This window comes from Ostrea edulis, chromosome 1, assembly GCF_947568905.1.
Source record: "Ostrea edulis chromosome 1, xbOstEdul1.1, whole genome shotgun sequence".
NCBI lineage: Eukaryota > Metazoa > Mollusca > Bivalvia > Ostreida > Ostreidae > Ostrea > Ostrea edulis.
In genome coordinates, this window is record NC_079164.1 from 58,228,685 (window position 1) to 58,254,856 (window position 26,172).

A 26,172-nucleotide genomic window follows, 5' to 3' on the forward strand; every position below is an offset into this window, starting at 1 on the left:
ATTAATATTTACCTGATTTATGTCACAATGGGGTTAATTTTCCACTCTGTTGAACGTAATGGTATACCTGGTGATAGATTTTCACTTTCGATCTACCCCGCACATTTCAAAGTCAGTCTAAATTTATACCTTGAAAACTATGTTCTTGTTTCACTGATCCTTGATTTTTTTGCTCCCCAAAAAATTTCAGGGGAGCATATAGTTGTTGTTGTGTCTGTCCATCCGTCTGTCTGAGCGCTTATCTCCTAAACCTTTCATCAGAAATTGATATAATTGATTACAAATGTTCTTTGAGACAAGGAAGTTTAGACCAAGGTCTCTCAAGGTCATTTTGGAAAGGTCAAGATCACTCAGAACAAATAAAAGTTCCGTATTTCAATAGTTTTTGATATAAAAGTTCCTTACTTCTACAGTATTTGAATATGTATTGATCATATATCACACAAATAAGTAATAGGCAAATGACTTTTGGACAAAGGTCACTCAAGGTCATTTTGCAAAGGTCAAGGCAAAACATATGCCTTATACATGTATATGGAAAAAAACTTCATTTCAATAATATTTCAACAGTTATTCATCATTGTGTGAATGATTTTTGAACATAGGTCACTGAAGGTCATTTTTGAATGGTCAAGGTCACTCAAAACATATGGCTTAATTGTGTATGAAATAAGGCATCTTTGGTTGTTGTCATGCGATGTGTTTTAACAATTGAACATTTTTAACTTCTTCTTGATAACTAGTATTCCAATTCTTTTCAAATTTGTTATGAAGCATCTTTGGGACAAGGGAGATGTAAACTGTAAATTTCAAGACTCCTGCACCCCTGAGGCCTTAGGGTGGGGTAAAAACTGCCCAAAATTGACCAATTTTCAAAAATCTTCTCTACAACAACACGTGTAAGAAAATCTAAATGCATAGTGATGTAGAGCAGGAAGGCCTCTACCAAAATTGTAAATTTGATGATCCCTGGGGTAGAGGTTCTGACCCCAGGGTGGGGCCAAACTTAGTATATAGTGTTTATGTGTAAAACACTTCAATAACATCTTCTTTAGTGCTATTGATACTAAATTGAAACTAAATGAATATTTAGAAAGAGATGGTAGCCCTTTACCAAAATTGGAAACTTGATGATCCCAGGGTTTTGGTATCAGGGTGGGGCAAAAATTCTTTTCAAATTTGGTATGAAGCATCTTTGGGACAAGAATGATATAGATTGTAAATTTAAGGAATCCTGCACCTCCGGGGCCTTAGGGGTGGGGTAAAAACAGCCCAAAGTTGACCAATTTTCAAAAATCTTCTTCTCTACACCTGCATATCTTTAAGAAAAATTAAATGCATAGTGATATAGAGCAGGAAGGCCTCTATCAAAATTGTAACTTTCAGGATCCTCAGGGTAGAAGTTCTGACTCCAGGATGGTGTGAAACGTTGTATATATAATGTATATGTGCAAACATATGATATATCTGCTTTAATGCTATTGATACTAAATTGAAACTAAATGGATATTTAGAAGTAAGTAGTCCTTTACCAAAATTGTAAATTTCAGTATCCTAGGGGGTAATTAAGTCAAGGGTTTGGTTTCAGCCAAAATTATTATAATAATTTGAAAGAGTAGTTTGCTGATACCATATAAAATCTAAATTTTATGCGTATTTAGGAATAGCAGAAAAGGATGTACAAAAAATGGTGAAATTCGCATTCCTAGGGCTTTGACTTTAGGATGGGTCCAAATTGGTCATATCATTTAATGTTAATACAGATATAATTATGTAAAGCTTTTCATCGGTGTATGCACTTTTGAGGGGATTGAAGTTTTAAAACACATCTTGTTTTATACTGTGGCTGAATATTAGAATTTAGCTTTGATATTCAGAACAGGATTTTTTTCCTAAACATATAGCTCTTGGTATCTTGGCTCTTATAACTAGTACTCAGGTGACCGATAAAGCCTGTGGGCCTTTTGTTGAAAGTCAGGGTCACTCAAAACTTACCTCATTTTAGAAATCAAGAACCATCAAATGAAAAACCATGCTCTCTCCACAGGGGAGATAATCAAGAAAATGCAGAATATGTTTGGTCATTTAAAGATCTTCTCAAGAACCAGTGGGCCAGAAGTTGAAATGGCTTGTATATGAGAAAAGGACTCTGTTTCAACAATTTTACATAAACAAGCCTGCAATCACAAGTATGAGCATTGAATATTTGCTTTACACGTAGAAACATGTTTGAGCACTAAACATTTCCTTTGCAAGTAGGAACATCTCTTTATCAAGTCATTCATCATATGAAGTCAGTTTATGGGTTGCATGCACTTTGGGAAGCATCCATCAGTTTTACTGATATTCTAATGTTAAATAAACAACAACGCGGGTTTTTGTGAATTAATCCCTCATGAACCTGCATGTTGATTACATGTGAATTGATTGATAGCTTGGGTATAATCATTGATTCAGAGTGCCACTAAACAAGATCACTGTTAAACTATTAACCATGGTATTGAAAACAAAAGTGTTGGGGACGATAACTCCCAGAATAGCCATGCTCAACCGAAATCGAAAGTAGCTAGGAATAGCTTTGTTATCGAAATATAGATTTCCAGACAGGTAAAATTTCATGAAATTACACAAAAAGGTTGTAAAAATCCTGGTTGTTGGTCAATACAGTGGGTCACTGTGGTAGTTTTAGCTGTATAGATCAGTTGCAAACAAAATGGTGGTCTGAAGACCAGAAAAGTTCCATGTGGCGAGAAATTACGAATAAAACAGGTGCTGTAGGGATCATAATGTATATACAGTGTATAAATTTTACATTAACAAATTCTAGGTGGTTATGAACATTTGCATTTTAGTAGCTGACTTTGATTACTTGTATATATGGAATTATATATAAGGTAATTATTATTGTAAATTGCTTGAGGTCAATAAAAATGTGTTGGGGTTCTATACAATTCAGATGCTGTCTGTCCAAATGTGTGATAGAACAGAAAACTTTTCCCAAGTTGCTATACTGTATGTGTACTTATTTTAGCAGATTTAAAATTTGGTGCAGCTTGAGCTTAAGCATTATTTTGCGTAATCATGATCGAGTGCTTGTTTTGTATTTGATTAAGAAATAAGATATAATTTTTTGAGTTTCATTAGGACATGATATGAAGATGCAATTGATTTCATGAGCAAATCTAGCTGCAATAATGTAGCCCTATCCAATTTTTCTTTATTCTGACGTTTTCGGGATAGGGCTACAATTCCATAGGATCTCTGTAATGGTGCAAAATAATTTTATGAATAACCGATAATAAACTCTGTGTATTAGTCCCAAATGTTATTTACACCAAAAGGAGTACTAACTTTGTGCTCGGGCATGTCTAATAAAGGTGTTTTTCATTAAATATAATGTACAGCATGCAAAATTCTTCGTCTGCTCCGCCATGCTTGTTATCGCGAGATCTCGTAGGTGGATCTAATGAAAAGCCTAAACTTTGACAATCAACGCAAAAATGTAGTTACTCGAGCCACTTCGACAAAGAAAGGAAAATCATATTGTTGCAGAAAGAATTTACACTCTGCTGTTCGGTTTTTAACTTGATATTAAATTCAAACCTTTTCAATACCGACGAAATAGCTTTCACCTCCATACTTGTCAATTGATGTAAATACTACCTTATATGGCATATGCAAATGACTTGACAACCGGAAGTTGAAACTTCAGTACATCAAACATGGCGCACAAATATGAATCGAGAAATTGGAATTTATCGAAATTGTTGAAAACGGTAGAATAGAGCCTCACAAATCTAAAGTTGCAGGTTGTAAATTTATATATTGACTAAGAAACATAGAATATCATTTTAGTTACGTAAAGAAAGTCAGGAAATGTTTAGAATGAGCGCAAATGTTGCGGAAGTGAATCACTCCCGCATTTGCACCATTACGGAGATCCTAAGGAGTTGTAGCCCTCTCCCTAAAAAAAAAAAAAAAAAAAAAAAAAAAATCAGAGAGGGCTACATTATTGCAGCTAGAGCAAATCCTATAATGCCCAAAAAGGGTGTTATAATAGATCTGATCACTTTCATGTCATGTCCCAATATTTACATTCACTGAATCTTTTCACTAATATTTCTTTTGAAATTGACTTTGCTTTCATCATAGACAATGAAAACATGTTTGTTGCAAAGCAGTGCAATCTGGTTTTTAGTACCACCTGCCCGTGTAATCATTACGATATATGGAGCGTCATCAAGGTCAAAGGGTGTATTGGCTGTTCTGTTTAAAGGAACAAAATTTTCAACGATATGATATTTCAGTACTTAAATCTAGTTTATATTTTTTAAAAATACATAAAAATATAAATATAAACAAAAAATGTCTTTCTTTGTTGTTTTGTCGGGTGATGAAGGTATAGCAATCAATCATTGCAGAAAAAATTTACATAACCTGCTTACGTAAGTTATGAATCTTGTCTTCAATGCTAGCTACCTTCATATCCCAATAATACAACAAAGAAAGCATTTCATTGTTTAATTGAAACTCTAAAAAGGATATTTTATTTCTTATATTTCTATTTTGATTTGTGTTCTTATGGAGATTCCATACTTATGTAGCAGATGACCAAAATAACGATCAGACAACACAGTTCGTCAGATTTTTATAGAATGAATAATTTGGAACAATATCTAAGAGAATATGAAATATTTAATTTAGAAGGAATAAAAAAGATGAAAACAGGTGTAAAATAAAGGTAATATAGAGCGTCAAGTCAACTTAATTGAAGACTAGAAGAGCGGAGTAAACTACATCGGGGATGTGATTTGGTTGATCAGCGATGGAAAAACCATGGTGTTGGCCTATTTGAAGTTGAAATCGCAATTGTTGAACACAGATTTCCACAGAAATTCAGAGGATCTGAGAAAATTGATGGAGGTTAGATGGATTAAGTTGACATTTAGCTCTTGGTCAGGTATTTGCAAGTTTTGGAAAGGAACAACGGCATGTTCATCATTATAGGACTTGTGGTTATACTGACAGATTTATACAAAGTGCAGGTAGGTTGCTTTTTTTTTACCCCTAGGGTGTGTAAGAGAAAATAAACACAAACTGACAGATAGTTTTTGTTCACTTGAGAGATTTTTGTTGTAGGATTTTAATGAAGACTTATGAGACTAACATGAACATAATTTTTCGAGCCTCAAAACCAGCCTCGCTCATGGTCATGATGGCTGTTGCCCGTAAACAACAGGTTATCATTATCATAAAGTAAATAGGCTTATAACCCTGCCTGCATTTCTTCGCTTCCAATATCAAAGTCATCGTATGAATTCACCATATTGCGGAAGTTGCAGTTTTAGGACTTACTTGCAAACGGTATTTAAGATAAAACAACTGAACAGTGTTTTTCTGTTTTGTCAATTGATTTATTCTTGTCTGTTTACAAAATAAACTCTATATGAATATTTTGATGCGTGTTTTTTTTCATTTTGTTTATGATGTATGATGTCATTACGTAAGCAAGAAGCTGGTTGAAAGTGCCTAGTACCCAAATACTTTTGAAGCGGTGATTGTACTCTTATGCAAGAAAGTTTTTTCACGTGACCGACTTCATGTCATCAAAGATTGAATGCCAATTTTGTTTGTATTGTCATATAAGGAAACACATTGGCAAATGTTTTATACTAATGGATGAATAGAGATTTTCATATTTTAGTGCAAAAGCTGCAATATTTGAATCTTGCTGAAACAAGTATACATTCAGTAAATTGAATCTTCAATTGAATGATAAAAGTTTATGAATAAATGAAGCATCAAGAATAAATAAAACACCAAGATAATGAAGAATCTTCCTTTATTGTTCAGGTTGACAAATATGGAACGCAACAACCCATTGCTCTGCTTAAGTTGTTGCTGGAGAGAGGAGGTTTGTATGACCGTGGGAAAGATCTGAACTGGAAGAACATGAAGGACATTGGCTACATTGCTGCTATGGGCAAAGCTGGTGGTGGCCGAAATGAAACTGATCCACGCTTTATTTCTCTCTTCTGTGTATTCAACATGACCTTCCCCTCGGATGAAGCTTTGTTCTTGATTTATAATTCCATCTTAGCCGGGCATACACAACCTTTCCCCAAGGAAATTCAGGATACAGTCCCCACTCTTACCAAAATGACAATGGCCTTGTACAGGTATTATCACTAAGGGAGAGGGCTAGAATAACCGGTAGGCTGTGCCTGCTGCCCAGTCCTATTCACTTATTTGTGATTGAGATAGTGTTTGAATTAAATCTTGAAGTTATTTCTCTATACAAATAAATATCTACTTTCAATTTTGCTGAGACACATAAAAAGCTACTTATTATTAACATATAAATCCTGTATCTAAAAGTTGCCTTTATGTGTAATTTGCAAAATATATAGAATAAGATTCTGACTGTCTGTAAGATATATAGAATGAGACTTTGACTGCGAGATTATGTAAAATAAGATTCTGACTCTACTAAATAACATTGTCTGTACCCTACCGTTATCACATAACGTGTACTTTGTCCTCCTAGCTCTATTGTTAATGATCTACCTCCAACACCATCCAAATTCCACTACATTTTCAACCTGCGAGATCTGTCCAGGATCTACCATGGTATGTGTCTAACCACACCAGATCGATTCTCGAAGGTGGAGAACTTTGTCCGTGTGTGGAGAAATGAGTGCCTGAGAGTCATTGGGGATAGGCTCATCAGTGATGTTGACAAGGAGATCGTAAATGTAAGTCATATGCACATAGTTCTTGTTTCCCCACCTAATTAAGTCTCCCAAACAAAGTTTGGGGACTTGTTTTTGCTTGTTGATACTATGTCCCTAAACACATAGTGTCGGGGACATACCAGTATTGTTTTTGCTCCATTTCTTATTATGTTCCCGAACACATAGTGTTGGGGATATAATGTTTTTGCTCTGTTTCTTTTTATCATATATTGTCCCCGAAAACATAGTGTCAGGAACATATTGTTTTTATTCCATCTCTTATCAGTCTTATTCTTCTTATTATTTTCTTATTATTAGTGAGAAATTTTTCCGCACGATTTCTTTCTCTAGGTACCAAAAATTTTGACCTGATGACCTTGACCTTAGAGTTTGACGTACTTTTGAAAAACTTTAACCTTTTTCATAACTTTTGAATGGTTAGTGATAGGACTTTCATATTCCACAGGTGTATTATACATTTATTGCAGGATAGTGAGGGAGATATGAAGATTTATTCACCGAAGAAAAATCATATTCCCGAGGGCGTTGCCCTCAGGGAATATGATTTTTCTTGGGTGAATAAATCTTCATATCTTCCGAACATTCATGCAATAAATTGTTTATTATACCGAAACAAAGCAAGACTACAAAAGTGCATTTGAAATTGGAGTCCGCTCATTTATATACATTGTATTTAGCTGAGATCGTCCTAACGGTAACACAACATATTACGGTAGAAGGTACAAAGATATAATAACCAGTTTTTGTATTTCCATTCTCCTTGTATGCTGATTTACTTGCTTGTTTTTATATCAACCCAAACCATGCGATTCAACTGTGTATCAGAGACCCGCATATTTTGTGCCTTATGAACTATGAAAGTAAAATGACTCGGATTTATTGTGATGTCACAATACACTTCGTCTACCTTGACGTTAAATTTATGGAAAATGCACGAGGCTGCCCAAAGGATAAATATGATAGAGAGATATGATGTTTGAGAGGGAGATATGAAGTTTTGTCATCCCTGGCATGTGACCGTCTAGACCAATCAGATTATGCGTTGCATAGAATTCTCATACTGAGGTATAATAATCCTTTTTAGCTAACATGAGCTGAAAGCTCAAGTGAGCTTTTCTGATCGCCTGTTGTCCGTCATCTGTCTTACCGTCCGTCCATCTGTAAACTTTTTACATTTTTAACTTCTTCTCCAGAACCACTGGGCCAATTTCAACCAAACTTGGCCAAAAGCATCCTTGGGTGAAGGGCTTTCAGGTTTGTTCAAATGAAGGGCCATGTCCCTTTCAAAGGGGAGATAATCACAAAAATGCAAAAATCAGATGGGGTCATTTAAAAATCTTCTCAAGAACCACTGGGCCAGAAAAGCTGACATAAAAGCTTCCTTACATAGTGCAGATTCAAGTTTGTTAAAATCATGGCTCCCGGGGGTTGGATGGGGCCACAATAGGGGATCAAAGTTTTACATACATGCAAATATATAGGAAAAATCTTTAAAAATCTTCTTCTCAAGAACCACTGAGCCAGAAAAGCTGAGATCTACATGAAAGCTTCCTGATATAGTGCAGATTCAAGTTTGTTCAAATCATGGCCCCCAGGGGTTGGATGGGGCCACAATAGGGACTAATGCTTTACATGCAAATATATATGGAAAGTCTTCAGACATGGGCCAAGGTGACTCAGGTGAGCGATGTGGTCCATGGGCCTCTTGTTTACCAGGCCTTTCTTTTGTTATCAAAATTTTTGACCTCATGACCTTAACCTGGGAGTTTCGCCTACTCTTGAAAAAAATTAACTTTGGCCATAAATTTCAAATGGTTAGTGGTACAGCTTTCATATTTTACCTGTGTATTCCTTGTAACAAGACTTTTCTTTGGGCGCCATGATTACTTATGCCATATGGGGGCATCAGTGTTTCACAAACACATTTTGTTTCTTCAAAAAGTGTTCACAGCCCCCCCTCCCCCCCTCCCAAACCTTTTTAAAAAAATAGTATAATAGTGAATTGCAGTGGAAATGTAAAATTTAACCATTGAATTGAACTCAAAGATCAACCCTTCCCCAAAGATTTAGGATTTAGAGCTTTGGAAAAGCAGCCTACATGTATCTGTAGATCAAACTCTACATGTTAAAATAACCAACTTTTCATTTAATAATAAAAGGGGACAGACTACTTTCCTGATAATTATTTTCGTGCACATTTGAGTAATTGCAGTGCAAGAAGAGATGTAAGTTGATTTGCACAAAATTTATTTTTCAAAAGATTGAATCACATGTGAAAAAACATATTTCAACAGAAATCATACACTAGAGATAACAATTCGAGATATTGACATGTTCTGTTTATTGGTACCTGATGTACATTTAGCAACAAGTAGTTTTTTCCACAGTGCAAAATGATAAGTTAATAATGTACATGTGTTGGCTTGCACATGTAATTTCAGGCATATATATCTAGTATTTGTGTTTTAAAGTATTGATGAAAATTAATAATGAAGGATTGTGGATATACTAAAGACATCCTAATCCTGATCTAAAGAATTCAAAGACTAGTTAATATTTACATACTTTGTTACATCATGACTGCGTTGCTTGCGAAAAAATCTTACAAGGCCGGACACATAAATGTAGTTAGTGACTATAAAATTGTTGTTAAGTCATATTATTTTTTAGTTATTACACTTAATTCATAGAAAAATTCATTAACTCGCAATTAATTGCAATCAGAAATAATAAATTTTATATCTATATTCCTTAAATTGATGCCTTCAATTGAGGACTGCAATGTGCTAATATTGCACCCTTTGTATTCAGAGCCCGTTAATAACTAGCACATACTTTTTGATGAATATTAATTTCTGTAAACTTTATGTCAAGTTTACTCATGTTCACTTGTGCTTAACTTTTTATGACTTTATAACCATTTACATGTACATGCATATCAAGTAAACTGTATTTTTAATTTAATGATTTTTTCCTCTGTAGACTAAACTCAAGGAGTTGTTGGAGGAGAACTTCAAACAACAAACTGAAAATGCTATGAGAAATCCCATCTTGTATGGTGACTACAGAACTGCTTTAGAAGATTCTGAGCCCAGGCTGTATGAAGACATCCAGGACTATGAAGCCTGCAAAGCTCTGTTTCAAGAGGTGAAAATAATGAGAAGGCTTGATTTACAATGCCATGATATCTTTTAGAATGTTCATATAGTAAATGGAGAAGTAGATGGATATTTCATATACATGTAGATATTATTATGTTTCTGAACACATAGTGTTGGGGACATGTTGTTTTGCTCCGTTTCTTCAAAGAAGAGGGGCATATTGCTTTGCACCTGTCAGTCGTTCGGTCGGTAGACCACGTTGTCTGCTCAATATCTTTAGAACCATTCACTTGATCATAATGATATTTCATATGTGGGTTGGTTATGAGTAGAAGAGGACCCCTATTGTTTTTCAGGTCAAAGGTCAAGGGTCAATCTACTCTGGACATAGGAATATACTGTCGGCTCAATATCTTGAGAACCCTTTGCTTGACAGACATCAAATTTGGTACACTGGTACATCCTAAGGAGTAGATGACCTCTATTAATTCTGAGTTCATATGGTCAAGGGTCAAACTGGACATAGGAATATACTGACCACTCAGTGTCTCGAGAACCCTTTGCTTGACGGACATCAACCTTTGTACACTGGTATATCTTTAGAAGAAGACCCCTCTTGATTTTGAGGTCACATGGTGAAAGGTCAAGGGTCAAACTGGACATTGGAATATAGTGTCCGCTCAATATCTTGAGAACCCTTTGCTTGACAGACATCGAACTTGGAACACTCATCTTCTACTCATCATGATAAATACAAGACTAGATCTACTAGGGTATTTGACGATGTGTGACTGCCAAACATACAGTTTCCGATGGGGGTTCCTGCATACTGTGGCAGATTTTCTGGCTATATACCGATCATCGTCCCACGCCCCACGATGACTCAACATATTCCAAAACTGCTTATAAAGTTTTCTTCTGTTTGAATTAGTTTTTCTAGACAGCATAGCCTACTATATATTTATTATAATTGATTTGATGTAACTGTATGCCAAATTTACTGCTATTATTGTGTGACTATCTCTATATGAAAAAGCCATACTTTTATCAAACCTGGGTTTAAGTTTATTGAGCTGGCCATGGTTTACGTGGTAAGCATCAAAAGGTTGCACAAATGCCTCGATCGCCAGACAAGGTAGATAAGGTACACACAGGACTAGAAACTAAATGTCCATCAATTTCTAGCATTTAATTTGAAGCTTAAAGGACACATCACATGTTTCTAAACTTTTTAATTTTTTCAGCAAAATTAACTCATTTTATGCCTAAAACTACTTTACATGTGATTTGTATAAAACAGTTTGCATAGTTTTCGAGTTTGAAAGCGATGAAATTCAAATCTTGTGATATGCATATTTACTTAGATATTTTACGCGCCATTATGTGTGACACCTTATGTGACCTCGGGTGAGAAGGTTTCAAAACAGTTGTTAGCCATATCATAAACAGATTAGATTTAATGGACAAAAGAACCAATTATCACATTAACGGCTTGTAAATAACACTGCCTTAGGGTGTTTTGTGCCATTAAAGGGTGCACTAGCTGTCTGTAGAAAGGATTTAGAGTTTTTTTCAATTTTCAAAGGAAGGTATGAGGGAAAAGACTAGTTTTTTGTCGGCGCAAGGACTTTGCCATAAAAGAAAACCCATGTACTTTTTCAAAAAAGCATTTGGACAGAGACCTAGATAAGCTGCAAAATAAATAATTCTATCGAAGCTAAGCACTGTTACATGTAGGCCTATAGCATATGCATTCTGTTCTGGTCTTCAAATTCAATACAAACTCGCACCAACTGACCTTCACCTTGTAATAACTTAAAGGCATAACTTGTGCTCCCAGTTTCTACCAACTGGTAGATTTACAAAAATTTTAAAGATAAAAATAATTGAACTTCAATTATGAATAATGAAATATTGTATTTCCTAACTTTGAATTGAATTATAGGCCTAATGCTTTCATTTTTTTTTAAAAGAAAGTGTACAGTGTAACAACAATTTGTATTTAGCCTAATTAAGTGATATAATGCTGTGCTATCACTTCCTAATAATGTGTAGATTAAAAAATAATGATAAATAAAATTGCTTGATTGAAATAAAGTATTGTGATTTCCTCTATAGATTTGATCATTTTTATTTTAAATTATTTTTTCAAAATGCACCCGTGACAGTACAGGCCTGGTTGTCAATTCAATTCATTCTCATATCGCAATGATATATCGTATCATAATTCACCTAATCCGAAAATAAATCTAATTATAATTGCACTGTTTAATTAAAAAATCAAACGGATATTTAAAGGAATAATATTACCAAGTAGTGTTTAGACAACGACCCCATGTAAACATTATTTACCCTGCAATTACTCACTTTCCTCACTACAATTGGGTCGCTATTGTTTCGTTGCGAATTTCTTCCAATTTCTTATCTGATAATGGTTTCGTATTGACCACGGACGCTACGTATGCGGTAACATCTTCAACAGTATTGCTTTGATCACTGATATTGAGAGGACTTCTCGAAAGCGTATCCGGAACCACGAGCTGTTTTCCTGGAACATGTTTCGCTACGACATTGTACCTACGTAATCTCATCAGTAATCTCTGGCATCTCAATGGCGCTTTATTGAGATCTTGAGTATTAATCAGCGGTACTAACGGCTTATGGTCCGTAATCAGTTCGGAGAACAATTTTCACTGGGTCACCTTTCATAGTACCGTGATGTTCAATGACTCTTCCTATCTTCTGAATGAGACCCATGGTAGACGCAACTGATCTTGATAGAAGATTATTCTGAGAGTCGGTGCTTGGAATCACAACTACGTGAAATGAATAAGGATGATTCTTATGTCGAGTAGTAACCTTGAATTTTCCAAGTGAGTGAAGATCACCGTTTGGCGTTTGTAGTTTGCTGTTGTTCACATGTAATTTTGGTTGAAATGGTAGCGATTTGTACGTGTATTCTGACATGATGGAAATGTCAGCACCAGTATCAATCTTGAACGGAATCTCTGAACCACAAACTTTAAGTTTAACAAACCACGGTTCTCCCTCGTTGCACGCGGTCACTGATCCTAGAAAGTAGTCATGATGATCATTGTCGTCGTCGACAATTTCACGAACACCGGCAACAGTGTTGGAACGACAGCACACTGCGAAATGATTCCTACGGTTGCACTTTCTGCATCGCCGTCCATGAGCTGGGCACTGACCCTCGTAATGTTTACGATTGCACGCTCCACACAACGGTAAATTCGCATTCTGTCGGTTCTGATTATTAGATCCTCTGCCGCGACTAGACTGTCCACCGCGAGTCCGTTGCGCACCTCTTCCACGATTTACTTGGTGTGGCGGATCTTGAGTATGACGTTTCACCCGTACCGCATCCAAATTTTTGGATTGTAGATCTCTAATTTGAGATTTCACTAATTCAGAATTCCTGGCCATTTCTGACGCTTTCTCAAGAGTCAAATCCTTGGTTAGCTGCAGTTTCTCTGATAGTCCTTTGTCATTGATGCCAATAACAAGTCTATCTCGGATTGCCTCGGATCTGTTAGCAAAATCACAATGTTTTGAGAGTTCATGCAGTGAACGAATAAAAGTTTCGACTGATTCTCCTTGAGCTTGCGATCTCAGGTGGAATTTGGCCCTTTCGTGAATCACGTTACGTTTGGGTACAAAATAGTCATCGTACTTCTTCAGAATTACCTCGAACTTTGTCTCATCTTCCCCGTCACCAAATACGAAAGACTTAACTATGTGTTCCGCCTGCAGTCCCATGGCATATATCAATGAACTAATTTGGATGGCTTCATCCTCCTTGTCAAGTTTCGTGGCGGTTCGGTACCTGCAAAATCGCTGTTTCCACTCCGGCCACTCGCTTGGTCGGCTAAAGTCGAACGATTCTGGCGGGTTGAATTTAGGCATAATGGTTCAGAATATCGGAAATGTCACCTGAAAAACACTTACAGTCTCTAGGCATTTCCTTACTGTGTTAAGTCTTCTGACACCATGTTTAGTGCGGGAGATCGAGAAACACGTGTGAACAGTCTAACAAGTTTAATAAAGATGGCAGTCAAACAAAATACAGTGCATTCTGGGAATAGTTCAATACACACATGAAATATCGCGGGAAATTCAAACTGGGAAATAATCTTTAAATGTATTATGCTATTAATATATTATAAACAGCTATTTGTATGCAATGGTGGCTAAAACAAATAGGACTTGGAAAATTTGTCAACATTGAAATAAATGTTGTCCATGGTGAATAAATTAGGCCCCTAAAACCCATGTTTTTGAAAATATCTAACACTTTTATACAGTCAGTGGTTCGTTTGGGAGACTTTATAATTGGTAGATTATAATTATATCTTTTATTCCTCTGCTTTAGTGAGAAATTACTCCGTGCGATTTAATGAAAATGCTTCTACAGATCCAATTCAAACTTTATGGGCTGATAAGGGGTCATAAGGAGGGGTGCAATCAATTTTCAAAATGGCCACCATTTAGAAATGGCTGCCAAGGTTGTCGGATTTCAACCAAATTCTATTTCTAGGATAACTTGATGACCTTGAGTCCATTTCTAGCATAAAAAAAAAACAAATTGGCCACCATTTTCAAAACTAGAATTGACATTCAGGTTCTGGGGTCAATTGAGGGTCCATAGTTCATTTTTAGCATCACTATTTCCTATTTCATTCTATTTCCAAAAAAATCAAGTTTCTGGGATATCATGCAAATTGTAGGCGGCTCAGTATATGCACACAAATACGCCGGTTTCGAGATACATCCGAGTTATTTCCCTTTGGAGAACTCTCATACTTAGTAAGGTGCAAAACAACTTGTTTACACGCGGGAGTGGGACAGATATTCATCACTGCATAAGTGAATCTGCTCTGTAAGTTTATCATACGCAGTTTCATCACCCAATTTCGACAGATACACAATCTAAGTAAATGATAAGTATTCAAGAAGTAATTAAATACTTAGAATTCTTATTATATCATGTTATTTTGTTGCTCCTAGGTATCATATCCAGGACATTGCTTGGAAATATGACATTGTATTTATGTTTCCACTTCAGTAAAACATTTTTTTTTGATAGTATTTTACATTTCCTACATCATGTATTTAATAAGTCGGTATTTATACATTTTATTGTCTTTCTCACTGACTGTAGTACCACTCTGTCCCACCTAAGCGTTCAAAGTTCCACTAAATGCACCTCCTACACAGGAGAGCTCTAATCTCGAAACTGGCGTATTTAGAGGGATAACTCATATCATAAATTATCTATATAATAACAAAGAATGTGATTGAACTTTGTTCTGTGTTCCAGTAATTGTGTTGATACCATTGCGTATCCATATCAAACATAAAACAAGTAAAATTGGAATCAGAAATAAACGTGTCGAAGATTCCAGATCTCTGTTTACACAATATCTTCTTCATTGCAAACTACATGATGTCTTATAAAATTTAATTTTCTGTACATATGGATATTATTTATTCATTAAACTCGTCTGTATGTGTATGTATGTATGTGAACACCATCAACGTTGAAATTTGTATTGAGGTGAACGTGGGAAACGGTTTACGTTAAATTTGATAGTCTGCACATTTATCAACCATGTCGAAATTTTGCCCATTACTGACTTTCAACATGATTAATATGCACACAAAACATCTTTATGGTTGATGCATGTGCTCTATCTTTAAAAGCTAATTTTGCCAATTTCGGTAAATCCTGTCAATCGCAGATGACGAAAATGACATCACAAAACAAACTATGTCACAAATTTCCACATGTATCATCAGGGCCAATATCCTTATGCATAATCATAATCGATTAAACCACATTTTAGGTTTACCCAAATTTTGAAGCAAAAATCGGCTTAATAATGCTCTCTCTTATGGCAAGACCTTTCATTTCATAGCATATGTCCTTTGACTTTGTGATCTTAAACTTGGAGTTTGACCTATACTTTTAAGAAATTAGGACTTTCACATTTTGTATATAGATTCTTTATGGCAAGACCTTATTATACTTTGGTTTTTGCCCTTGTATATTATGTGGCATTGACCTGGAAGTTAGACATACTTGTAGTAAAAATCTGACCTATTCAATATCTCATGAACTATTTAAGATGTTATATACAGTGCTCCCTCGATATATTGCCGCCCGTTATAATGCCACCCCTGCTTATTGCCTGAAAATCCTAAAGAACAGATTTCCTCCCATGTTAACACCCCCATTATAATGCCAACCCCGCATAATGCCATATGCCACAGTGACTGTTTTTCACAAACAAATGGTCAAATTTTATAGGGTTTACCCTTGCTAATAATGCCAATTACCTAACACCCATCGGTAATCACTCCTGTACTTTGATGGCGGTGTGGTGAAGTGTGACAGTTTGGACAAGGTATGCAGGTGGCCAGGTTAATTCCTAATATTTGCTGAATTAAACTCAAGATAATTTAAATGTTTATACAGAAGGGAGTCCAAATAACAAGTAAAATGATAGTATTGAATTTCTTTTGACAGCTCAGTAAATTGTCCATAATGGTGAATTTGTTATATTGCCACCCCCGCTTTATTGCCCAAATTGGTCTTGAACAAAAGATGGCAATATATCGAGGGAGCACTGTATATAGATTTCTTATGGCAAGGTCTTTCATGCCATAGTATGATGAAAAATGAAGATAACAAACAGTCCTATAAACAATACAAAATAGAGAGTTTTATACCAGAAATGGGATCAGGTGCCTATATAGGAGGAGTAAGCATCCCCTGTCAACCAGTCACACCCGCTGTGAGCCCTATATCTTGACGTTGTGACTTTGGTCTTATCCAAAACAGCAAGATCATCTTAGTCATATTGATGTTATGTTGTGATCCTTTAGGGCTAGGTTGGGGCCACAATATGGGGTCAAATAAAAATCACAACAGCTGAACAACCAAAGGGTCAATGTGACTCTGGTGAGTGATGTGGCCCATGGGCCTCTTATTTAAATTTACATTCTACTTTCATTTTTGTCGTTATTCCCAGATGTTAAAATAGATGTACTATATTTATCAAGATTCATACATGCATTGTTAACAGCTGCAACACATTTATGAGGAAATGGCTATCATTAGAATTTGTAAAGATATCAAAAACAAAAACATTAGAAATGTAAATATATAAAATTGGTTGCAGTATTATTAGTTAAACAAACTAAGAAATCAGTACAAGCTAACTCTTTTAATTGACAGATCTTGGAAGAATACAATGAGAGTCACACTACAATGAACTTGGTGTTGTTTGATGATGCCCTGGAACACTTAACACGTATTCATCGGGTAATCAGGATGGACCAGGGCCATGCCCTGCTAGTTGGTGTGGGTGGTAGTGGTAAACAGAGTTTGTGCAGGCTATCCTCATTTGCAGCTGGTTGTGATGTGTTTGAAATCACCCTCAGTAGAGGTTACGGTGAGAGCAGCTTCCGCGATGATCTGAAGATCCTCTATAACAAGCTGGGAATGGAGAATAAGAAAACTGTCTTTCTATTTACTGACCAACATGTAGCTGAAGAAGGTAAATCTCCAATAAAAAATAATATGGAGTTGTTATGCTTCCTACAATGTGAAACTTAAGTTCTTACAAAATGTTGATAGGTTTCTTAGAGTTGATCAATAACATGCTGACATCTGGAATGGTGCCTGCCCTGTACCCTGATGACGAAAAAGAATCTATCATTGGACAGGTAGGTGACAAAGTCTTTGGAGAAATCTGTAACCAAAATAATTGTTTGAAGAAAATATGTTTCAATATTTTCATGGATATAAATTTACATTTGACATGTATTTTAATGTCAGTTTATACATGGGAAATAAAACTTCTTTAGAATGTGAAATTTAGTTGGTCACATGATCAAATCCTATAAATCCCAAAGAGTGTTGCAATAGATTTGTTCATGCACAAATACCAACAGCTTTTCACATCCCAAAGGTGTTGTGGAAATGATATCTCCTTACTTACATTAAGATGGAAACTATTTGTAAATGTTGTAATATTGCTAAAATCACATATTTACCACAAAATTTCTTATGAAACCACCTTTATTTTTGCATTATTCATATATGTCTACTGAAAAATTCAATGGAAAAACACACAAAATTGAAATCTTTCAAAAATACATATTTTTATTGATGTATTTCATCACCAATTTACATTGTTGTGTGATCAAATAATAGAAAATCCCAAATTATTATAATAAAATCCTACTTCATTTGATGCATCCAAAATCTTGGGTATCCTATCGCATTAAAGAATGCTGTGTTTACATGGAATTTTCTATTATTCGATCAACCAACATACATGAAATACACCGATAAGATATTTTTGAAGAATTTCAATTTTAGATCACCTATTGCAATTAAATTGATCTGAGTCCATCATGCATTAACTATTAAACATTTTTAACTTCTTCTTGATAACTGACATTCCATTTCTTTTCAAATGGATACTCATTTTATTTTTCATATTTTTGGGTCACCTGAGTTTACATTGCAAAACCAATTGCAATAGGTCACCTATTGCAATTGGTTGTCGTCCGTCATGGTGCGTCGTGCGTTAACAATTGAACATTTTTAACTTCTTCTTAACTACCACTCCAATTCTTTTCATATTTGGTATGAAGCATCTTTGGGACAAGGGGGACATAAATTGTTAATTTCAGGACTCCTGCACCCCTTGGACCTTAGGGGTGGGGCAAAAACTGCTAAAAATTTACGAATTTTCAAAAATTGTCTTTTCTACAACCATACATGTGTAAGAAAACTAAATGCATAGTGATGTAGAGCAGGAAGGCCTCTATTAAATTGTAAATTTTCTGATCCCCGGGGTAGAGGGTGGGGCCAAACTTGGTATATAGTATTTATGTGAAAAACATCTTTTTTAATGTTAATGCTACTAAATTGAAACTAAATGTATATTTAGAAAAAGCAGGTAGCCCTTTACCAAAATTGAAATTTCAAGATCCCATTGGTTGGGGTTTTGGTATTAGTGTGAGGCCAAAATGGTCAGTGATTAAATTTGTTAACAATTGAATAGTTTTAACTTCTTTTTGATAACTATCATTCAAATTCTTTTCAGGTTTTGGTATGAAGCATATTTAAAGCAAGGGTGACATAAATTGTAGATTTTAGGGCGCTTGCATTCCTGTGGCCAAAACTTCCCAAAATTGATTTTCAAAAATGTTCTCCTCTATGACTACTCATGTGTAAGGAAAAGCTGAATGCATAGTTGATGTAGAGCAGGATCCCCTCTACCAAAATTGTAAATTTCATGATCGCCGGGGTAGATGTTCTGATTCCAGGGTGGGGCCAAACTTGGTAGTGTTTATGTGTAAAACATTTAAAAACATCTTCTTTAGTGCTATTATTACTGAATCGAAATTAAATGGATATTAAGAAGAAATAGGTAGTCCTCTACCAAAATTATAAATTTCATTATCTGAGGGAGTAAGGGTTTTGGTTCCAAGGTTGGCCAAAACTTATTACAGTGATCATTGTTTTTATGATTTGATAGACTTTTAGCTCACCAGAGCTCACCTTCTCCTCAAGAATCACTGGGCTAGGAAATTACAAAGTTACATGAAAGCTTCATGACATAGTGCAGATTCAAGTTTGTTCCAATCATGCCCCCCGGGGGTAGGATGGGGCCACAATAGGGGATCAAAGTTGTATATACAAGTATATATAGAAAATCTTCTCAAGAACCATTGGGCCATAAAAGTTTACATTTACATGAAAGCTTCCTGACATAGTGCAGATTCAAGTTTGTAAATATCATGGCCCCTGGGGACACAATAGGGATAAAAGTTTTACATGCGAATATATAGGGAAAATCTTTAAATATAGGCCAAGGCGACTCAGGTGAGCAATGTGGCCCATGGGCCTCTTGTTTAAGTTTACTGATGCAGCATGAAAACTAAATGCATATTAAGGTAGCTCATTACACTAAAATTTTATTTAATGGCTTCTTAAAACTCCTCATATTAAGTATGATTTCACCATCGAAAGAGTGATACAAGCTCTCAATTATTTTAATATATGAATTTTTTGTGATTTTCCTGGAATGATAAAAAAGTGTTATGTTTGCAAATAAGAGATTCTAAATACCAAATTGCAGTGTGATTTGGTGCATGTTGTGAATATCTAATAAAACATGCCTAAAAGATTCCGATATAAACGTTTTGATTTTTTAGAAAATCAAAAGAAAGAAATTTTGAAAATTGAAAATGTTATTTGTTAATACTTTTTAAATCTACGGATAACATCTTCAAAAAACATGTCATTTAGAAAAGAGATATATCAAAGAAATATATCATAAAAAGAAATTGAAATGAAATGACCCAATTTCAGATATAATTACTATATTCAAACCAGTAATGATCCTGATCAAAATTGATAGAAATTACTAGAAAATCATATTGTTGATAATTGTGTGCACTAGCTGTTCATCAAGAAATTAGTTTCCATTATAAATTCATTTAATTTGTAAACCATTTTACATCAAGGGAATGTAGTTTTCTTATTACAATGTTCTTTATGACTACTTTTTTTAAATTCCGATCAGGCTTGGTTCAAATTTGAAAAATCATAATATTTCTGAATTTTGACCATTTCAATTTCTTTTTAAAAAATATAACATCTATCTGAGTCGTTTAGGCGTGTTTTCTTAGATATTCATATTATGCATCAATTCACAGTAAAATTTTGAATCTAGAGTACCTTATTTGTAAACAAAGTACCTTTTTTATCATTCCAGGATATATCACGTAAAATACTTGTATCACTGCAATTTCACATCCCCAGGGTTTTGACCCTAGGATGGGTCCAAAGAAGTAGGTACGGTTTTGGTCAAATTCTGCCTGGCTTTTATGGGGGGAAATTAGTTTGCAGATATTTTTCCTGTCTAATTTCTAAAAGAGTAACTCATAGTAATTCTCAAAAGCATATGGAAGATTCATTCAAGATAAATATACGATGTATACTTGCTTAATGAGAAAATGCATATATTTGAATGGTTTTATTTATTCATGGGGATTACAGTGTAGTAAGTCTTAAGTTTTATTTCTTGTATAAACTATCGAATGATTTTTGTAATTTACAACAACTTGTAAGGGGGTTTCTTTGAGCAAAAATGGATACAATGACACTGAATTGTGTCAACTAAGTGTTGGGGTGTACCAGCTTCGTATGGCTCAGTCGTACAGTCCCGAACACATTCACATTTTTTTTGCCGAGAAATCCGAGCTTGATCAGTGGTGAGGGAGAGTGTGTGTGAATATGTGTATGAGAGATGGTCTGTTTGAGGCATGGTATATTTATGAGAGAGAGAGAGAGAGAAAAGTATTTTGACTTCTGTATACATATATGTACAATATAAATGTTTTTCATGTTTTGTTTGTTTTACATCCCTTGGAGAACTTTTCACTGAAACTGAGATGTCACCTGCTGTGCGTGAAGTACCACATATAAAACCTATGCTTAATGCTCAAGGCTGTAGCATTGAACTTTTTTAATCTTTTCTAAGGTCATGAAAAGCTGAAGATAACAAATAGTGATCAATTTCATAATTCCTATAAAGAATACTAAATGAAGAGTAGGGCAAACACAAACCCCTGGACACACTTGAGATGGCATCAGGTGCCTATCTGAAAGACCCGTGATTCTCACTTCTGCCGAGCGTTTGTCAAAAGAGTACATGTATGTTTACATCTTAGGTTCGATGCAGCCCTGGCATGAGCGGGGTTTGAACTCGCTACCTCTCGGTTACGGAGCGAACGCTCTACCACTGATATCCGTGACTGGTATATGTGTATCTAGTTTCTCAGAAATACTGCCTTTTTCCTGAGTATACTAGACCATGGGCTAGTAAAGGTAATGGGGGACCCCCCTAGGGATTTTTGCAAACAAGTATTTTTTGAAAGTACATAGTCCCTAGATTATAAATCAGGTTGTTTGACATTTCTACGTGGGGGCGTTTACGAGTTTTGGGGCAAAAACCATGAAATTTGTAAAAATGATAGCCAAAAACTGGAAAAACTCTTCAGATCCGATATAGATGTCATTGACATTTGCAAACAAGTATTTTTTGAACGAATATAACCCTTTGTTTATATATAAAGTTGTTTGACATAAATATGTGAGAACATTTACGAGTTTTGGGGCTAAAACATGATTTTTTTCTTTAAAAATCGACGAAAAATAGAAAAATCCTTCAGATCCTATATAGATGACATGGACATTTGAAAACAATTATTTTCTGAAAGTCTGTAACCCTTTAACTATAAATCAGATTGTTAACATTGAGACCTTTTAGATTTTGGGGACAAAAACCAAAAATTTGTAAAAATAATAGCCGAAAACGGGGAAAAAAACCTCTTCACATCCGAAATAGATGTCATTGACATTTACAAACAAGTATTATGTAAACTTATGGAACCCTTTGATTGACAAAATGTTTGGCATAAATAATTGGGGACGTTTACGACTTCTGGGGCCAAAACATTAGTTTTTTCTTTAAAAATCGCCGAAAAATGGAAAAGTTCTTCAGATCATTTATAAATAATATGGACCTTTGAAAACAATTATTTTTGGAAAGTACATGTATGTAACCCTTGAATTGTGAAAAAGATTGTTTGACATTAATGCAAGGGGACCTTTTCAAGTTCTGGGGCAAACTCATGAAATTTGTAATTAACGTATTGTTTAAAAATGGAAAAACTTCGAGAATCTTACAAACACAATATGGACATTTGCAAAAATGCATTTTGCATTAAAGAACTTAACCCCTTGTTTATATATCAAATTGTTTGACATTAAGGCGAGGTATATGGATTACTGAGTTATTAGTAAGAGATATTCTTGCATGCACTATTTGTGAGTAACTTCTACAACCGGCCGCGACAAACCTAAGTTGTTAAAACAGGTAGTGACAGTTCCATCGCCAAACACTCAGCATCAGGTGTGAATGTCATTAGTCCTCGGAGATGACCTTAAAAACGGATGCCCCGTGTCGCAGTAGGTGTGGCATGCTAAAGAACCCTCACTGCTCAATGGCCGTAAGCGCCAAGTAAAGGCCTAAATTTGAAGCCCTTCACCGGTCTTGGTGACGTTTCCATATGAGTGAAAAATTCTTGAGGGACGTTAAGCAAGATGCAATCAATCAATCTACAGTGACATAACATGTTTGATAGTGTAGTTAACTTAGTACTTCTCGTCAGATGGTGCATAAGTCATTTTAAACGTGAGGTGCTTAGGCAATATCCATTTGCCATCCGTAGCTGAGACACATATGTCCCGAGAGTACGATTTGGGAAACCTTTTTGCCATTGAAAATAAGATGGGTTGTCTGATACGACTTGAGAGAGACATGCAATGAGATATTATATACACATGTATTCAGAGATGATGGAGAGGTGGCCATGGTAAGTTATTGCATCATGATGGCAATTTTGTGGCAGTCAGAAATCTGCCTTTTGATGATCATAGCAGATTCTTTGACTTGAAAGGGCTAACGCAAATGCAGATTCAATTCAGCAGCAACACATGTAGATTGTATAAGTTCGCCTTTGGAGTTCTTTAGATCATCGGACTTGGTGTACGTTTTTCTACAGGTTGGATAAAACATTCCTCCCTTTAGCAACCAAATCAATATACTGAACTTTACTTATAGTTGTCCCTTGGGTATCTGGATTAGAAGGGATAGGTCCTCGGTATTTTTTGCTTTTCGTAAGAGGCGAATAATGGGACAAGAAAACCAAATTGTCCCGTGGGAATCCAGGTTAGAATAGGTTCCCAGTACCCATTTGCTTATCGTAATAGTTGACTAAATGGGGCGGTCCTTTGGATGAGATCGCAAAAACCGAGGTATCGTTTCACAGCAGGTGTGGCATGATAAAGATCCCTCCCTGCTCAATGGCCGTAAGCGCCGAGCATATAGGCCTAAATCTTGCAGCCCTTCATCGGCAATGGTGACGCTTCCATATGAGTGAAAAATTCTCGAGCAGTACGTTAAACAATATACAATCAACCAACGAATTTATTGTATTATAGTCACTTTCATTGTATGCAGAGTTTTCTTTAAATGGCTTCTACTGTTTTTGTCACACGTTTAATAAGTTTGTGTTTTTTCCTTGTACTTGAGTTTCTTCATTACAGAACAGACATTTATGGGCGGGGAAAAGTGTCAATAGTGAACACAGGTTGAGTGAACGTCTCTTAGTCTTACAGTTCACTTGACTCGGCGCAACTTCGTCAATGCTCAAGATTTACCTTTAGTAACTAATTAATATTTGTAAATCATTATAACACCAGCGATAGAAACCATACAAGGCACCATTTAAAGCTAGTAAACAATCTATGCCTTTATTATTCTTGGGACTCTGTCTTATGTGACATCTTGATAAGTAAGCTGAAAATTGAAAAGGTGTTCAATATCACATGACAATATATTTATCTATTTTATGATGGTAGATTAATACAATTCATTAATCTAAATTATTCCTAAATTAGTTTATTGTTTGTAATATGTCATATTCTCAATAGTCGAGCCATTATTTATCAGGGTTTCCCCCATTTTTGCATTGTATACTCAAAAGTAATCCATGTGCTTTCTTTTTATTGATTATATACATTTATGGGCTTCCATACTTAAGATATATCGTGTGAGAAATGGAAATGTGGATGATTTTTATGTTGAAAATTATATTTACTAACTCAAGATTGCATATATATCATATAAAATAAGGTCTCTGGATTATAGTATCTAGGAATGAACCGTTTTTCATACTGTTTTATTTAGTATTGAACATGTTAATTGGTACATGTTATTTTTGGAATGTAGTATACACTGTATAATTTCGTAAGACATGAATTTGTAGACATTTAAAAATATGTACACTTTCCATAATACACTGTCTTCTATTTTTTATAGGTATTTCTCACAAATGTCCTCTCTGGGAAGTCCCTATCCCGTTGTTTGTGTTTACAATGTGTCGTCTTTAATGCGGTATGGAACACCGTAACAGCCATGTTGAATTTGCCAAACAATTTATAAATTCAAATGGCCATATCTTGAAAACGCCCCAACATAAATTTATCAAACAAACTTCATTTACCTTTATTTTATACACACTTTCAAAAATTCATAGTGTAAAAAAATCCTTAGAGGGGGGAGGTAATGTGTTACTGGCCCATGGTCTAATACCTATCAAATGACATTTTGCTCCAAATACCACGCATATAATATTGAGAGTCTACATTTATGATGTTTTATTATCAAAGTTCATGGAATTTTGTGTATGCCAATTAAAACCAAATACCAATGAATTCGATTGTGTTCCGATTTGTGAAATTTTACATTGGTGGTAACTTAAACTTCGTATAAAATTCAATGATTTGAATTTGAGCTATACCTTTGATGTCGCCTTTTTTTTTTAATGCACGCAAGACAAAATATAAACATAATTTTTCTTAATTTCCGCCACAATAAAGAAATTTGGAGACAGAAATGAGAAATTGCTGTTACAAGTATATAAATGTTTCTTTAATTTTGTGTTCGGCCCATTATTTTTCTGCACCAGAAAAGCTTTCTGCGAATAACTGTAGTTTTTGCCCCATGCAGCGCTGCATATCTGATGTGGGTTCAATTTCCAATTAATACCCATTCAAATCAGTACAAAAACCAGTAATTTCGCATTTATCAAAAATTGATACTTCTATGTACGATGCAATTTTTATTTTCTTACAATGTCGGATCTCTCAGAACATTGCTTGGGGAGAACTTTCGCATATTACATCAAAATCAACGTAAAAAATGGCGATGTCATCAGTTTAACATTGAGTTTTCCGTTGAATATATTACAGCTGCTATGGAAGATAAAGAAAAGCAATGGTCATATTCGTAAATGGCACATTCTCAAATACCAGATTTAGTATTTTGGTGAATTTTCTTGACAGGGCAGAGTTTGGCTAAAACTGGACCTTAAAATTGTACTTTGTCATATCGTGTTAATTGATGTTACATATTTTATGTAGATAAAGTCTTTCATCAGTATAGGCACTTTTGAGGATTTTAAGAATACTTCTTATTTTATACTGTTGCTGAATATTAGTATGCATAACAGTAATTAGCCGAGTTGCAACGAAGTTGAACTCGGCTATTGGTTTGGTGATGTGGGAGGGTGGGTGGGCGGTTTGGCGTCAACAATTGGTTTCCGGATGATAACTCGAAAAGTTTACAATCTAATCAAATGAAACT

General features: G+C 35.1%; 1 protein-coding gene across 4 annotated transcripts in view; it reads left to right on the forward strand.

Annotated features, from left to right (window-relative positions):
* Positions 1-26,172, forward strand: part of LOC125664627 (dynein axonemal heavy chain 10-like) — a 228,130-nt gene that overhangs the window by 129,915 nt on the left and 72,043 nt on the right. For all 4 annotated transcript variants that reach the window (XM_048897447.2, XM_056154597.1, XM_056154594.1 and 1 more), the window contains 5 exons: positions 5,854-6,179; positions 6,548-6,755; positions 9,738-9,902; positions 17,115-17,436; positions 17,517-17,605. In XM_048897447.2, coding sequence (XP_048753404.2) covers positions 5,854-6,179; positions 6,548-6,755; positions 9,738-9,902; positions 17,115-17,436; positions 17,517-17,605 — 1,110 coding nt within the window. The remainder of the gene's footprint in view (positions 1-5,853; positions 6,180-6,547; positions 6,756-9,737; positions 9,903-17,114; positions 17,437-17,516; positions 17,606-26,172) is intronic.